This window comes from Pseudophryne corroboree, chromosome 2 (assembly GCF_028390025.1).
Source record: "Pseudophryne corroboree isolate aPseCor3 chromosome 2, aPseCor3.hap2, whole genome shotgun sequence".
In the NCBI taxonomy this organism is placed as follows: Eukaryota; Metazoa; Chordata; class Amphibia; order Anura; family Myobatrachidae; genus Pseudophryne; species Pseudophryne corroboree.
Genome location: NC_086445.1, coordinates 25876419 through 25893221, shown reverse-complemented (window position 1 = coordinate 25893221; position 16803 = coordinate 25876419). Strand labels below are relative to the sequence as shown.

Sequence of the window (16803 nt, the reverse complement as noted above, 5' to 3'; positions counted from 1 at the left end):
TCCTGTCATGAGAACGTGGTTCTATGTGACTAACATCTGCCTTCACTCTTACCTGCTTCTGCATTGGACTGGTTAACAAAACTGAGCTCCAGTGCCTGGAGGCGGGGGTTATATAGAGGAGGCACCGCAATGCATCCTGGGACAGTCTAAAGCTTTAGCCTGTTGGTGCCTCTGGATCAAGATCCATCTCTACACTCCGATGTATTCCCTGTGGAACCCAGTGTACCTCGCAGAAAGAGATTTAACCATGGTAAGTCTACCATAAATCTCTTTATAATACAGTTGATAATTTGGTCAAGCTAGGCCCCCATTATTTAGGGGACACAGTAGTCTAATCCTTTGGCCACCCCCACTGTTGGAGGTGGCCAAAATAATGTCCATTAATATAAAACGTCTCTCTTTCTTTTCTAGATATGTCACTTGATACTGAACGTGATTTTATTGAGAGATTCATCGAGCTCTGCAAACAACACGAATGCCTGTGGCTTGTTAAGGCCAAAGAGTCTGCAAACAAGATCAAGGGTATACCGGCATACGAGAAGCTTACGGCATACAGCAAGCCCTTTCACAACGTCAACGTCTTCCGTAAGAAGATCCATAATCTCCAGACTGTGGGCCTAATTCAGACCTGATCTCTAGGGTGCGTTTTTTGTATCCCTGCGATCAGGTAGTTGCCTAGAGGGGGAGGGGGAAATCGCTGTGCAGGGGTGCGATCGCATGTGCAGGAGAGCTGCACAAACAGAAGTTTGTGCAGTCTCTGCACAACCCAGGATTTACTCTTCCAGTGCGATGATCGTGGCCGGAGCTGAAGTCCGAAACCCTCCCTTTAAACGCCTGGTCCCTCCTGACACTCCCTGAAAACGGTCAGTTGCCACCCACAAATGGCCTCTTCCTGTCAGTCACCTTACAATCACCTATGCAATCACTTTTCTCGCACATCCCGTCGCTGCCGGGCGCTCCCTGTCACTGCGGACTGACACGCCTGCGCATTGCGCATGCGCAGTTCAGACCTGATCACAGGCTGTAAGAAAACACAGCCTAGCGATCAGGTCTGAAGCAGGGACGTGCAGTGAGCTAAATGGCTCAGGAGGCACTGGCTAACCCCAGAGCCAGATTCACATGCAATATTTGAGCTGTGTTCATCAAGGAGTATAAGAAGATAGAAGAGTCCAAGAAGTCGGGAGCGAGGATTGAGGGCCTCCATGAAAACCAATTTATGGTACTATCAGCAGCTACTCTTCGTCGTCCAACAGGAACCAGTCTGGAGATCTTTGGTTGTGATGGCCGAGCATAAGGAGGGTGGTGCAGAGGAAGAGGATTTTGGGGAATCACCTGATGCCTCTTCAGTAAGTAAAGTTCCAGCAAATTCTTTATGCCAGACAATTGTTCCACAGTCCCCTTTACTTCCCCTTCTCTTTATCGTATGTACTCCTCCTGCCACGGCACCGCTCCATCTCCGTTGAAGTAGGCCATATATTCCTCTATGATCTTTTTGGCCAGAGCAGTCCCGGTTTTGGCCACTGGTGCTAGCGCCACTGAGGGTAACCGAGCAACCTCTTCCGGATGGTCTGTGTCGTCCAACACAGCTGCACCCACTATCCTTTGTTGGTTGCCTTTCTTGCACAGGAAGTTGTGCAGGACACAGCAGGCAGTGACAACCCAGTCAATCTTCGCCACTTTTAAATGAATTGCTGTATGGAAGATCCGGAATCAGTTTCTCAAGATCCCAAAGGCGTTCTCGACTATCCTCCTTGCCCGAGAAAGGCGGTAATTGAAAACCCGCTTTTCTTTATTGAGGCCCTTTGCGGGAATGGCTTCAGGACATGTTCATGAAGGGCAAAGGCCTTGTCGGTAACGAACACGTAGTTTAGGCCGTGTTTCATTTCCTTTCCAGACAGCAAATGCAGGGTCTTGGTGGTGAGCCGGTCATAGAATGCAGTGTTCTTAAAGGAGCCACCATCAGAGGCACGGCCATTTTTCCCCACATCTATGAACACAACCTCACAGTTAGCGTTCACCACCACCATGAGGACCACTCTGTTGGCAGGTGGGGTAATGCGAATGTGTTTGCCATCGATAGCTCCTCCACAGTTAGGGAACTGACAATTGGCTCTGAAATTCATCTGCAATGGCTATCCACTCTTCCCTGCTTGTAGAGAACTGTAAAAGAAAAAGAAAAATCTATATTAATGCTTGCATTTGTGTGTTTTTATTTTTTTAACAGACACCTTTCATTCCTAGCACGCCTGAACTTAGTCCCTCGACTGACCACCACCCCCCGCCCAAGAAGCAGTGGCAGAAAAAGAATGTACCACCACTGTAGGGAGAAGGGAGTGGAGGAGCTCCTGACGCTTCAGCGCTATGGAAGTCGCCAGCCACGGAAGTGTCCCCTGCTGCAGGTCTACAGGAGTTGCGCTGCTCAGGGGGAACCAGGCTAGCCGGCTCCCTATGCGGCGGGGGGCTGTGAGATGAGCCACAGTCCCGAGTCAGCTCTGGAGGCTGCTGGTTGTACATAAGGGAGCCGCATAAAATCAATGTATTTAAATGTGTCTCTGTGTGTGTGTGTCATATATATATATATATATATATATATCTATATCTATCTATCTATCTATCTATCTATCTATCTATATATATATATATATATAAACAGGTTTTATATACCTACCGGTAAATCCTTTTCTCTTAGTCTGTAGAGGATGCTGAGGTCCATTTAGTATCATGGGGTATAGGTATGGGAGCCTTCGCCACTTTAAGAGTTTAAATTTGTGGGCTGGATCCTCCCTCTATGCCCCTCCTCCAGACCTCAGTATAGAAACTGGGCGCTAGGAGACGGACAACTTTGAGAGAAGGATATTACACAGATAGTGGTGAGATTCATACCAGCTCACACAAAATTTATAACCATGGCAATCAACATGTAACATAAACCAACATGCCAACGAGCATGAAACCAATACAGCAACTGCTGAACCATTCCTTAACAAATAACAATGCAGGAAAAAGGAGCACTGGGCGGGCGCCCAGCATCCTCTACGGACTATGAGAAAAGGATTTACCGGTAGGTATATAAATCCTGTTTTCTCGAACGTCCTAGAGGATGCTGGGGTCCATTTAGTACCATGGGGATGTACCAAAGCTCCCAGTACGGGTGGGAGAGTGCGGATGTTCCTGCAGAACTGACTGACCAAACTGAAGGTCATCAGAGGCCAAGGTATCAAACTTGTAGAATTTAGCAAACGTGACCAAGTTGAAGCTCTGCAAAGTTGAATAGCCGAGACACCCCGGGCAGCTGCCCAGGAAGAACCCACCTTACGAGTAGAGTGGGCCGTAACAGAAGTAGGAACCGGCAAGCCTGCCGTAGAATAAGCATGCTGAATCGTATATCTGATCCAGTGAGCAATAGTCTGCTTAGAAGCAGGACAGCCAATCTTATTGGGATCATAAAGCACGAACAATGCTTCCGATTTCCTGAGACAAGCAGTTCTCGTCACATATATCTTCAAAGCCCGGACCACATCCAGAGACTTTGAAGAAACTGAGGTGTCAGTAGCCACTGGCACCACTATCGGTTGGTTGATATGGAAAGCCAACACAACCTTTGGAAGAAATTGCTGACGAGTTCGAAGTTCAGCCCTATCTTCATGAAAGATCAAATAGGGACTCTTGTGAGACAAGGCCCCCAACTCAGACACACGCCGCGCAGAAGCCAAGGCGAACAGCGTGACCACCTTTCATGTAATAAACTTTAAATCTGCCTCCTGTAAAGGTTCGAACCACTCCAATTGCAGGAACTGCAACACAACATTAAGATCCCATGGTGCCGTAGGAGGCACAAAGGGTGGTTGGATGTGCAGAACCCCTTTCAAGAATGTCTAAACCTCAGGGATATAAGCCAATTGTTTCTGGAAGAAAATGGACAATGCCGAAATCTGGACCTTGATAGAACCCAAACGTAAGCCTACATCCACACCAGCTTGGAGAAAAAGGAGAAAACGACCAAGTTGAAACTCCACCGTAGGAAACTTCTTGGATTCACACCAAGACACATTTCCTCCAAATGCGATGGTAATGCTTAGACGTTACTCCCTTCCTAGCCTGGATAAGTGTGGGAATGACCTTGTTTGGAATGCCCTTACGAGCTAGGATCTGGCATTCAACCGCCATGCAGTCAAACGTAGCCGCGGTAAGTCTTGATAAACAAACGGCCCCTGCAGAAGCAGGTCCTCACGAAGAGGAAGAGGCCGAGGATCTTCTAGAAGCAACTTCAGAAGATCCGGATACCAAACTCTTCTTGGCCAGTCTGGGGCAATGAGGATCGCCTGTACTCTTGTTCTCTTTATCAGTTTTAGAATCTTTGGAATTAGTGGTAGTGGAGGGAACACATACACTGACTGGAACACCCAGGGAGTTACCAGGGCGTCCACTGCCACTGCTTGTGGGGCTCTCGACCTGGAAGAATACCTCCGAAGCTTCTTGTTGAAACGAGACACCATCATGTCTATCTGAGGAACGCCCCAAAGGCTTGTTACCTCTGTGAACACCTCCTGATGGAGGCTCCATTCTCCTGGATGGAGATCATGTCTGCTGAGGAAGTCTGCTTCCCATTTGTCCACTCCTGGAATGAAGATTGCTGACAATGCTTTTGCATGTTTTTCTGCCCGGAGGAGAATCCTTGTCACCTCTGCCATTGCCGCTCTGCTTTTCGTTCCGCCTTGACGGTTTATGTAATCCACCGCTGTTACATAGTCCGACTGGACCTGAATGGCTTGATCTTGCAGAAGATGCGCCGCTTGTAGAAGGCCGCTGTAAACCATCTTCCTTGGAAGCTTTCCCCCTGCGTGACTGCTTCCCAACCTCGGAGACTTGCATCTGTGGTCAATAGGATCCAGTTTTGTATCCTGAACCTGCGTCCCTCGAGTAGGTGAGATCTTTGCAGCCACCAAAGGAGCAAAATTCTGGCTTTTGGCGACAGGCTTATCCGGTGATGCATGTGTAGATGCGAGCCGGACCACTTGTCCAGTAGATCCACTGGAAGAACCTGGCATGGAACCGACCGAATTGTAGAGCTTCGTATGAGGCTGCCATCTTTCCCAGCAGGCGGATGCATTGAAGAACCAATACCCAGGGTGGTGTCAAAACTTCCCGGACCAATCACTGGATTTCCAAAGCTTTCTCCTCGGGGAGAATAATTCTCTGGACCTCGGTGTCCAGTACCATTCCCAGGAACGATAATCTCCTTGTCGGTTCCAACTGTGATTTTGGAAGATTCAGAATCCAGCCGTGTTCCTGAAGCAACTTCAAGCATATTACGACGTTCTGCAATAACTTCTCCCTGGAGTTCGCCATTATCAGCAGATCATCCAGGTATGGAATTATGTTGACACCTTTCTTGCGAAGGAGAACTATAATATCCGCCATCACCTTGGTGAATATTCTCGGTGCTGTGGAGAGACCGAACGGTAACGTCTGGAACTGGTAGTGACAGTCCTGAACAGCAAACCGCAGGTATGCCTGATGTGGAGGCCAGATAGGAACATGCACGTATGCATCCTTGATGTCTACAGACACCATGAATTCTCTTGCCTCCAAACTGGAGATCACCGCTCTTAGAGACTCCATCTCCTGAGACCCTGCAGCTTCTGCAGGCTTCCTACCCCTTCCACGGCCTCTTCCCGCGAAGGAGGGGGTTCCTCTGGTCCTTCTCGACTTGGCGGCTCAAAAGGACTGCATTGGAGGAGCAGAGTAAGGTTTTCTCGCAGGTGGTGCTGCGGAAGGAAGAAAAGCTGACTTACCTGAAGTAGCCGTTGATATCCACGCATCCAGTGTGTCCCCAAATAGCGCCTCACCTGTGAAAGGGAGGGTCTCTATACTCTTTTTGGATTCATCGTCTACGTTCCATTGGCGCATCCAGAGACCTCTGCGAGCCGATACTGCCATCGAGGAAATTCTAGAATTCAACAATCCAATGTCCTCCATGGCTTCCCCCACGAATCCCGCCGAATCCTTTATGTGACCTAGAATTAAGACAACATTATCCTTATCAATTGTATCTAGATCCTCTAGTAAATTGTCAGAACACTTATCAATAGCGTTAGCCACCCATGCACACGCAATAGTGGGCCTAAGGGTGGCACCAGTGGCCATATAGAGGGACTTAAGTGTCGTCTCTATCTTGCGGTCATCCGACTCCTTTAATGAGGCCGAGCCAGGGACAGGCAAAGTAATCTTCTTTGATAACCTTGATAATGTTGAAATATCCTTAGGAAAGAAAGCTGTACCTTAAACACACCTTAAATACACTTTACCATGGAGCCGCTGCGGCCGCTGTACTTAATACACACTCTACGTACTTTGTACTCTATTAGCGTACAAAGTCCCGTGCTGTGTACGGACTTAGCGTACAAACGCCGCGCTGACGGTACAAAGTACTCACAGCGCGTAAACACCCAGAGATACACTTTAAACCTTTTACAGCAATGCAATGATAATACACTTAAAACCTTAGCAGGGCAATGAAGACATGACACCAGATTGTAATTAAACCACTGGGTTCCGACACCACAGGGTATTATTGCTAAAAGGGGGGTTACAATACAAACAATACAATATAATATAACAGAGTAAATGGCTACATTCAGTGGTACCTACGTGAGTAGATTCGCTTGCGTTTCCCGGCCCGGTCCTCGGTCATCTGATAGATAACTTTGTGAGTCTTGTGTCAGACCAGGCCTGCAGCAGCTCTCTTTATACAATTCTTCCAAAAAGCAATACAATAGATAATGTAATCTCTTTGTCCATTGGACACAGGAATGCACATTTACAGTACAGGAGAGGTCATAGGTCGGTTTGAATAGGTAGGCGATGTCTTTCCCAACTGCTCTTGTGGGTGGTCTCCTCTGGATTCCCGCCGCATACATAATGTACAGTAAATACAGTTTATATCTATATTCTGCTCCTGCACATAACTATCCGCAGAAACATGCGATCTTTCTCAAACCAACACTGGAATATTACCCTTAAAATACCCTTCAGCTGGATATCAAACACCACCTTATGACCTTGTTCTGTCCCCTCCTATTCTGTAAAGGTGAATCCCTTTGTTCTGTTACCATTTAAACTTTTGTTACTTTCTGATGTGGTGCAGAGATATTATGTGTACATTGTGCACTATTTGGATTAAATATGTAATGTGTTTTGATAGCCTTCCGTGCGTTCACAAACTCTACCGTAAATACTCATACCACGCGCTAATGCGCAGGACCGCGGGAGCGACCATACGCAAATTGCGGATATGCGCACGCACGACAGAACAAGTGCACGCAGGGAGGCCATCTGTGTGTAGTTTGTACGTGATGTGTGTACTGCAATATTTTTCGACTTTGACATTCCACCCTTTGGCAGTCACCAATAACTGCCACTATCTAATCACTAAACAGAAAAATATCTATGCAATATCTACAGAAGCTTTGATGATCCGAGAGAGTTGTAGGTGGGAAATGTATGACCTAGTGGGATAGTAAAAAGCATGTATGTATGTATGAATCCATGTCTGAGGGGCATGTATCATCGTGCCGTATATGTTCTAAATAAGCTTCGAAGTATTGCGAAGTATACATTAAATCCTTCTCATCCCGTACTAAGGGTCTGTAAATGGGCCACCAAACACTACCGAGCTCTTGTCGGATTGTTCCAACAAATGGGGTGCACATTTAGTTGATGATACACGGAGGAGACACATATGTGAGTGCTAGTATATGTGGATATCACCTGTCTACTATGTGTGCTATTAATTGGAGGTTGCAGAGATGAAGATAAGACACATATCTAAAATACATTCACATAAACATTTTTGGGTAGGGCTGATGTCTTTTCCGAATGGATGTATCTGGGCAGAGGGGGAAACAAAAGAAAAACGGGTGAAAGAAACAGGCCATGAAATTAATTTGCAATCCTTATCATAACACTGTCTCTATGGATGGGTCATAAATTAAATCTGCTGCTATAACAGTGCCCTTGCTCCTTAGACTCATCAACTTTGTGCCGTGCTTGCGCCGTGTCAGAATTCGAACACACCTAAATATCGAACCAATAATTATGACGACTCCCAGGATACAAAGGAGAAACTTCCCTACACTCATAATAACATTTTGAGCCCACTCTTCTAAACCTGAGAACCAATTTCGTGGGTTCAACCATGAGACCCAGCCGGTCAGTTTATTACTCACAGTCGCCAAGGTAAGGTCGTGTTTCCTCCTGAACTCACACTTCAACTGCAAGATATCGTCCATCCTTTGATCGATAATCTCCGTTGGGTCATCAGTACTGTTCGTAATATACGTACAGCACTTCACCCCATTTTGACTTGCCAGAGTAACACAGTACCCACCTGTCACGGCTGTGATATAATTAAGGACCACCCTGTGCTGAATCAGTTCCTTCTTGTAAGCTTGTAACTCCCTTCCCGTATACCTGAAGGTGTCGTCATACATCTCAGTGATATTATCTATCAAGTTCGCTAGCGCATGGATATACCTATAATTTATAATTCCTCTGGCAGTACGGGTGATGTCTAATGCGAGAAGGAATTGAATCCCGGTGGATTCGTGGATCAAATCAGAGGCTGCGTGCTCTGTCCTATCTATGAGGTGTCTCTTGATAATGTGTTCATAGTGAGTATGAGTATAAGGAGCCTGAGCACTGCGCTGAACGTCTTTCATCTTATCATGGGTTATGGTCATGACCTCTGGCAGTACTCTCCCAATGTAACACAATCCCTCTGAGCTCGGGGCAAGCCACTTGTACGCCTTCCTCCCACATGTGAAATAGGCATCATCTGGGAGAACATAGGGGACAAAATATAACATCACCATATTACAAACTTTCCAAGTGAAGAAACCAAGCCCTAGTTCTCCCATCTGCTCAGTACAAGTATCGGGCTGGATGATATGAGCACAATACCCTGGCGATACTTTTCCAACCCACATGGTCTTGCTTCCACGAGTATACCTATACCGGAAATACCTCCCACTGTTGGCTATTTGGCGTACAAGTTCAGAGTCTATGGGTATCCTATCCGCTCTGTGTGAAAAGGTCATTGTCTGGTTATTCCACGTCACTTCCCAATTTCCCGGTTTCCGGTAATTGGAAATATTGAAACATAATAAGGATCTGTCTATATGATACTGGTGGAGCTTCAAACTAGGGGCCTAGAAATATTGAATTTCTTGTCCACCGGTCTCCCACCCCGTAATTCGAGTACCTCATCTATTGCTAAAGGGTATGGTACTAATCCTGACTTGCTCTGACATTGAGGTACCTGTGAGAACACCCAACATTCTGTCTGGTTTAAGACCTTACCCACTAGTGAGTGGTAATCACTCAACGGATGACGGTCCATGTCGATATTAAGGTTGTACTGACATCTCTGGATGCACCCATCCTCAACTATATTCTCACAATTCCTACAAATGCAATATTCATCAGACAATAACCCCTCACCGTGCCTCCGAGCTCCTTGACTACCAGAGCGCTTACTGATGCCAGCCTTTACCAAAATGATGTGCTGATCCGGAGATCCTACAAATTCGTACTTGCCATCAGAACCCATTCCAGATCCCTGCTCGACCTCTCTGGGACCCTCACCAAAACAAACTGTCCTTATCAAAACCAGAATTACTAACAGAACCCGAAATGCAGTCTCTTGTGATCGATCCATTTCGTTAGGGGAAAGGAGGAAAATAAGAAGGAGAAAAGAAAGGAAAAATGTAGGGGGAGGTGAAAAAAGAAAGTGGTACGACAACCGTTCTAGCTCTTGTTACTCTCTGTGCTCAGATGCCCTTCAACAGTCCTGCCTCTCAACTATGCAGGAACAAATACTCTAGTGTCTCTTTGCTTTGCTCTTTGGACACACAGTTCACTTTGCTCTTTGAACACACAATTACCAAACCACAAAAATTTGATGAAACTGCACGAGTTCTCTCCTGGTCAGCGACCTGCTTGCAGTGGGACGAGTGGATCCACGTCTCTCTTTCGGCGACCTTCAATGCTGTTGTGCTGGTTAACAAGACTTGATACGGTCCTTCCCACCTGTCTATGAGGCAACCTGAGCGTAAGAAATTTTGAAACATCACATAATTCCCAGGTTCAATGTCATGACAATTACTGTTCGGTAGGTCAGGAATCACCAGCTTTAAATTTCTCTGTTGATTTCTCAGCTGCTGGCTCATCCCAATCAAATATTTCACAGTCACTTCATTATTACATTTCAAATCATCCTGGGGGTCTATCATTACATGAGGTTATCGACCAAAAAGGATTTCAAAGGGTGATAGGTTAAGGGGAGACCTGGGAGTGGTTCTGATGCTGTACAACACTAGTGGCAAAATTTCTGGCCACGACAATCCAGTTTCAACCATTAATTTGCTCAGCTTGTTCTTAATAGTGCTATTCACTCTCTCCACCTTTGCACTCGCCTGTGGACGGTACGGAGTATGCAGCTTGCTATTAATTCCCATCAGTTTGCACATGACCTGATAGGGTACCCCTATCACTTTCAATTATTCTAGGGATACCATATCTACACATAAATTCCTGCACAATTTTCTTTGCAGTGAACGTAGCAGTATTTGTGGCAGCAGGGAATGCTTCTACCCCATTTGAAAATACGTCAATACAAACTAACACATATTTTAAATTCCTGCAGGGTGGTAACTGTATGAAATAGATTTGTATTACCTGAAAAGGACCATCTGTCGGAGGGATATGGGATGGCTCTGTTGGTATTGATTTTCCAATATTCTTCCTCAAGCAAGTAAAACATGTCATTGCTCTCTTACCTGCATGAGAAGAGAATCCTGGCGCACACCAGTAGGCTCTCAACAGCTTACACATACCCTCTTTACCCAGATGAGTCAGACCATGTGCCGCCTCAGCTAAACTTGGAAGATATGCTCTGGAGGCTACTGGCTTACCTTGTCCACCTGTCCACAGTCCCGAGGATTCCTGGCCATATCCCTTTGACCTCCAGACTGCCCTTTCCTGTAATGAACACAAATCTTGCATTTCGATGTGTTTAACTGTTGTGTATTATCAGTTGTGTGAAGTAAACCGTCTGTGGAAAGAGAAAAGAGAGGGTAAATAATAAAAAGAAAATTTGTCAGATTTGCGTTCACCATCAGGCTGTCACACCATCATGCATATCGGTGTCTATGCACAGTCTCCCTTCACCAGTATTCTCATTCTCCACCCTTTGTGCATGACCAGGCACACTGCGTAAATACTGGTGTCCCTATGCTGGTGAGATATACTGGATTTGTGCAGAGCTCTGAAAGACCGAGTAGGCATGTGGCGTTTGAACTATAATCCTGTCAGTGAACGTAAGAGATGAAGAGGAAACTTTGAAGACAAATCACATATAGTTTAGTAACAGATAAATTTGTAGAGGCAAAGAATATTTTACTAAATTTTACATCTGGATTGGGCATTACGGGGGAATGATTCTCTACTCGGTCTGCTCCCCTAAAAGAAATTCTATGTGTGTTATATCTCTACTGGGACTATCCTAGCCATCAATCCAGTGTCCTGTCCATTCTAAGTTCATAGGGAATCCGGTATCTTTGAGATAATTTCCTCTACCTGTGATGGACATGCATCTAGAACAGTGAAATGCAACATTGGTCTCCGTGGGTATCCAACATATTTTGTGCTTCCTGGGTAGTATATGTATACCATCTCTAACAAAACTCCTGTTAAGTTACTTAGAGGTCACTTCTGCTAGAGAGAGAAGCAAAAGTTTAGAGACCTCCTCCTAACCCCAGCAAGTTCTGTCAAAAGGGTAAAGTTGCATTTATTCTGTTCTTCCCATTAACCAAATCTGTGTTCTCTATATGGCTCGCGATTCCTTACTATATGTCCCTTGATCCCGTCTATGTGTTTAATAACGTGGCTTGTTTTCTCTGTCTAGGGGTCTATATTGGCTATGTGTTCTACTACTCCTACAATCTCTGGCAACATGCCCTTCCTTCCTACAAGTGTAACATATCCTAGGTCCTTTCTTACTATCCGTGTTTTGGGGTTTAGGTTGATGAGACTTTGGTGTAAGAGCCTGTATTCTTTCAATCCTCAGCCTCTCCTCCTGCAGTTTTCTACGCCTAGCAATATTCTTATGGTGTTCAATCGCGCACTCTCTAAGGCAAGCTACTGTGGCCCCTCTCCAATCAGGCAAAAATGTTTATACCCTGTCCCTTACTGTCTTATTGAGTCCGTCCATTAGCACAGAAACAGCCACTTCCCTGTAATTCGCATCGTTCCCTGTATCTGATACCCCAATGTATCTATCCATTCTTTGCAGGGCCCGATGGAAATATTCACATGTCATTTCATTTTCCCTCTCTTTTATAGAGAAAATTCTTCTCCACTCAATGGGGAAACACAGCTCTAGTTGCCTATTAATTCGTTCTATATTTTCCTGATTGTTTCTGTCAGTCATAAGACTGTCCGACTCTAATCTACAATCAGTGATAAATTTTTGGGTGTCAATATTAGGGGGTAGGCACGCTTTCAAAACTATCCGCCAGTGTGTGTTTGTCGGTTCATACGCATTACCCAGATCTCTGATACATTTCTGACAGCTGGCTAAATGCTTCCGAGGGTCGGGGAATTCTGAAATGATTGATCGCAGCTCATCTCTGGGCCACGGGGAATACATTGCATTATTCCTGGTGAGGATTACTCCCTGACTATCGGTTCCCCCATTGGGAGATACTATTTCCAAGACAGGGTGTAATTCTACTATTCCGTTCCTAATCTGTTTACTGTGAGGTGTTGTTGTGTCTGTGCAATGAACTGTCTCACACTTACCGGTAGCTGTGACCTCACTAGTTCTTTCTTTGGGGAATATTGTTACTGCTCTACCTGGTTGGACAGGCCCCACCTGAGTGTCCTGCAAAGTGACTGCTTGGAGGAGAGCTAGAATTTGGCTGGATCCTTCATCTTCCTGTGACCTATAACTTTGAAAAGACTTCAAAACAGGGTACATCTTGCAAAAATTAGAGTTAATACATTATTTTTGCATACTACTATCATTTCCGGATATACCATTGACTGTAGCCATCTCTTCCCCTTCGACCTGTGTCGACACTGGTGTGTTTGTGTTCTCATTCCCGCTAGGTTTTGAACCTGTTGTGCGAATTTGTTCTCTTTGCATATCCCCCTCCTGTTGCCATAATTTTAAACAATCATTATGTCTAATCCTTTGTTTTCTGGATTAAAGAAGACATATTCTACTGCTTACATTCTGCAGTACCTCTGGTTTAAAGCTGCCCACCCTAGGGAATGGTTCCCTATCATTGTTAGTCGGACATACCCACTCATTGCATAAAACTTCTGTGTGTGAACCATGGCCCTCATTCCGAGTTGATCGGTCGCAAGGCGAATTTAGCAGAGTTACACACGCTAAGCCGCCGCCTACTGGGAGTGAATCTTAGCTTCTTAAAATTGCGACCGATGTATTCGCAATATTGCGATTACTAACTACTTAGCAGTTTCAGAGTAGCTCCAGACTTACTCTGCCTGTGCGATCAGTTCAGTGCTTGTCGTTCCTGGTTGACGTCACAAACACACCCAGCGTTCGCCCAGGCACTCCCACCGTTTCTCCGGCCACTCCTGCGTTTTTCCCGGAAACGGTAGCGTTTTCAGCCACACGCCCCTGAAACGCCGTGTTTCCGCCCAGTAACACCCATTTCCTGTCAATCACATTACGATCGCCGGAGCGAAGAAAAAGCCGTGAGTAAAAATACTTTCTTCATAGTAAAGTTACTTGGCGCAGTCGCAGTGCGAACTTTGCGCATGCGTACTAAGCGGATTTTCACTGCGATGCGATGAAAAAGAACGAGCGAACAACTCGGAATGAGGGCCCATATTTTTCACACATGATAAACTTTGCTGAGCCTTTTGGCCACAATTCTGCCTGAACCCTGTCTAAACGTCTCTTACTTGAGCAACTGGCTCCCATATTTGTGTGTCTCTTCTAATAATTTTTAAAAATTCCCACAAACACCAAACTACTCAATATAAGTAGACGGTGGAAGTATACCCGAGCGCCTTCCACTCGCTCTCGCCCACGCTGGCCAGTACAACAATACACTGTTGGTAGCGGATCGCAATGTACCCAACTTAGGGCTCCTATCAGACCTTACACCGTAATTTCTTTTGGTGGAAGTTCTGTTTGGAATATTTTCCTGAGAGAGGCAGTGAAAATTTCCTTTTCGGTATCTTTCAACTGGAATTGTTTGTAGGATGAAAAACAGAGAAATTATATAACTAACTTTCACCCTTTCCAGTGAAGCCCACCAGGGAGATTTCCCGAAGTTATCAAAGAAAACCCCCTTTGTCTATACAATCACGTCTGCGTATACTCTTCCACAGCGCATATGACACAATAATATCACGTTGCGCTGTGCAGAACAAACGGACATGTGATGCAATAGCACAGCCTATAGATACTAGTTATCTATATGCCCTACGATTGCTGTAGACCACTTCAGACCACTAAGAGTTGTATGGGATACCACTCAGTCCACTAAGACCACCTAGTTAATAACGCAGGGTTGCGAACCCTACGCCACCTGGCCTCTACTAACCCAGTGTGTCCACCTAGACCACCTAGCTTAGACCACCTAGACCACTTCAGTTCTTGGGTTCAGTATCCACTCACTCCTGCATTTACTCACTTAAATACACTTTATTTATTTTTCTGTATAGAAAATTAGTATTCATTCAAGTTGGCAGCTTTACAATTTAAAAAAAAAAATATTTATACTAAATTCTGTTTTTATACTAAATTTCTTTAGAAACCGGGTGGTCCCACCTTTAAACTAAACGAACCTATCGTGTGGTTTTATTATGCGCGCACAACCCTACGCAAGCTTGCGTAATTACGCAACCGTGCGTACCTCTATGCCACGTGTGCGGCCTTGCTCTATGTGCACGTTTTTGTACGCTGTCCTCACGTTCCGTACCACGTATACCAATGTGCGTACGCAATAAAACAGATCACACAACTTCTATAAATGTGAGCAATAAAACTACTTTGCCCACTAAACACAACACAGTTTCTTTCTGTATAGACCTTTACAACTAGGCCAGACTGTGTTTGTGCTTTACGCTTACTTCCTTAAATATATATATATATTTTTTTTTTTAACTATATAGCAACAAATATCTCCGGTTTCACACAAGTCTAAATGAATCTAGCAATCTGAGTGTTATGGCAACAATGTGAGAGAGTATGCAAAAGAGTATGGGTGCTGTGTACGGTTTTGGCGGCAAAAAGAAATTCACAGATTTTAAATAGCTTTTTTTCTGCTGTACTACGGGTTCTACCAGCACCTCTACAAACCATACAGAGCAGACGCCATCTAATCAGCATACAAGTAGGGTTTTTAGTGTCTCCAACGACCACGAAAGGGTTATGTAGGATACTGTCCTGTCCACCCTTTGCTGATAGATAAAGTCTGCTGTGACCTGTTAGGTAGTAAGAATGTGGAAAACCGGAGGAGCCCTCAATTGATAATGTTGAAATATCCTTAGGAAAGAAAGCTATACCTTAAACACACCTTAAATACACTTTACCATGGAGCCGCTGTGGCCACTGTACTTAATACACACTCTACGTACTTTGTACTCTATTAGCGTACAAAGTCCCGTGCTGTGTACGGACTTAGCGTACAAACGCCGCGCTGACGGTACAAAGTACTCACAGCGCGTACACACCCAGAGATACACTTTAAACCGTTTACAGCAATGCAATGATAATACACTTAAAACCTTAGCAGGGCAATGAAGACATGACACCAGATTGTAATTAAACCACTGGGTTCCGACACCACAGGGTATTATTGCTAAAAGGGGGGTTACAATACAAACAATACAATATAATATAACAGAGTAAATGGCTACATTCAATGGTACCTACGTGAGTAGATTCGCTTGCGCGTCCCGGCCCTTGGTCATCTGATAGATAACTTTGTGAGTCTTGTGTCAGACCAGGCCTGCAGCAGCTCTCTTTATACAATTCTTCCAAAAAGCAATACAATAGATAATGTAATCTCTTTGTCCATTGGACACAGGAATGCACATTTACAGTACAGGAGAGGTCATAGGTCGGTTTGAATAGGTAGGCGATGTCTTTCCCAACAGCTCTTGAGGTTGGTCTCCTCTGGATTCCCGCCGCATACATAATGTACAGTAAATACAGTTTATATCTATATTCTGCTCCTGCACATAACTATCCGCAGAAACATGCGATCTTTCTCAAACCAACACTGGAATATTACCCTTAAAATACCCTTCAGCTGGATACCAAACACCACCTTATGACCTTGTTCTGTCCCCTCCTATTCTGTAAAGGTGAATCCCTTTGTTCTGTTACCATTTAAACTTTTGTTACTTTCTGATGTGGTGCAGGGATACTATGTTTACATTGTGCACTATTTGGATTAAATATGTAATGTGTTTTGATAGCCTTCCGTGCGTTCACAAACTCTACCGTAAATACTCATACCACGCGCTAATGCGCAGGACCGCGGGAGCGACCATACGCAAATTGCGGATATGCGCACGCACGACAGAACAAGTGCACGCAGGGAGGCCATCTGTGTGTAGTTTGTACGTGATGTGTGTACTGCAATATTTTTCGACTTTCACAACCTGGACACAGAAGTATCTACTATGGGAGGGGTCTCCCATTTCTTTCTGTCTTCCTCAGGAAAGGGATACGCCAAACGAATCCTCCTTGGAACT

The 16803-nt window shown here is 45.1% G+C and overlaps 1 protein-coding gene across 1 annotated transcript in view; it reads right to left on the bottom strand.

The window, feature by feature from the left end:
- LOC134989418 (uncharacterized) overlaps positions 1-16803 on the bottom strand; it is a 229117-nt gene that overhangs the window by 146874 nt on the left and 65440 nt on the right. Inside the window, exons 12-15 of the mRNA XM_063950608.1 lie at positions 5796-6017; positions 3189-3311; positions 1756-1987; positions 421-504 (exon numbers count right to left, since the gene is read on the bottom strand). Coding sequence (XP_063806678.1) covers positions 421-504; positions 1756-1987; positions 3189-3311; positions 5796-6017 — 661 coding nt within the window. The remainder of the gene's footprint in view (positions 1-420; positions 505-1755; positions 1988-3188; positions 3312-5795; positions 6018-16803) is intronic.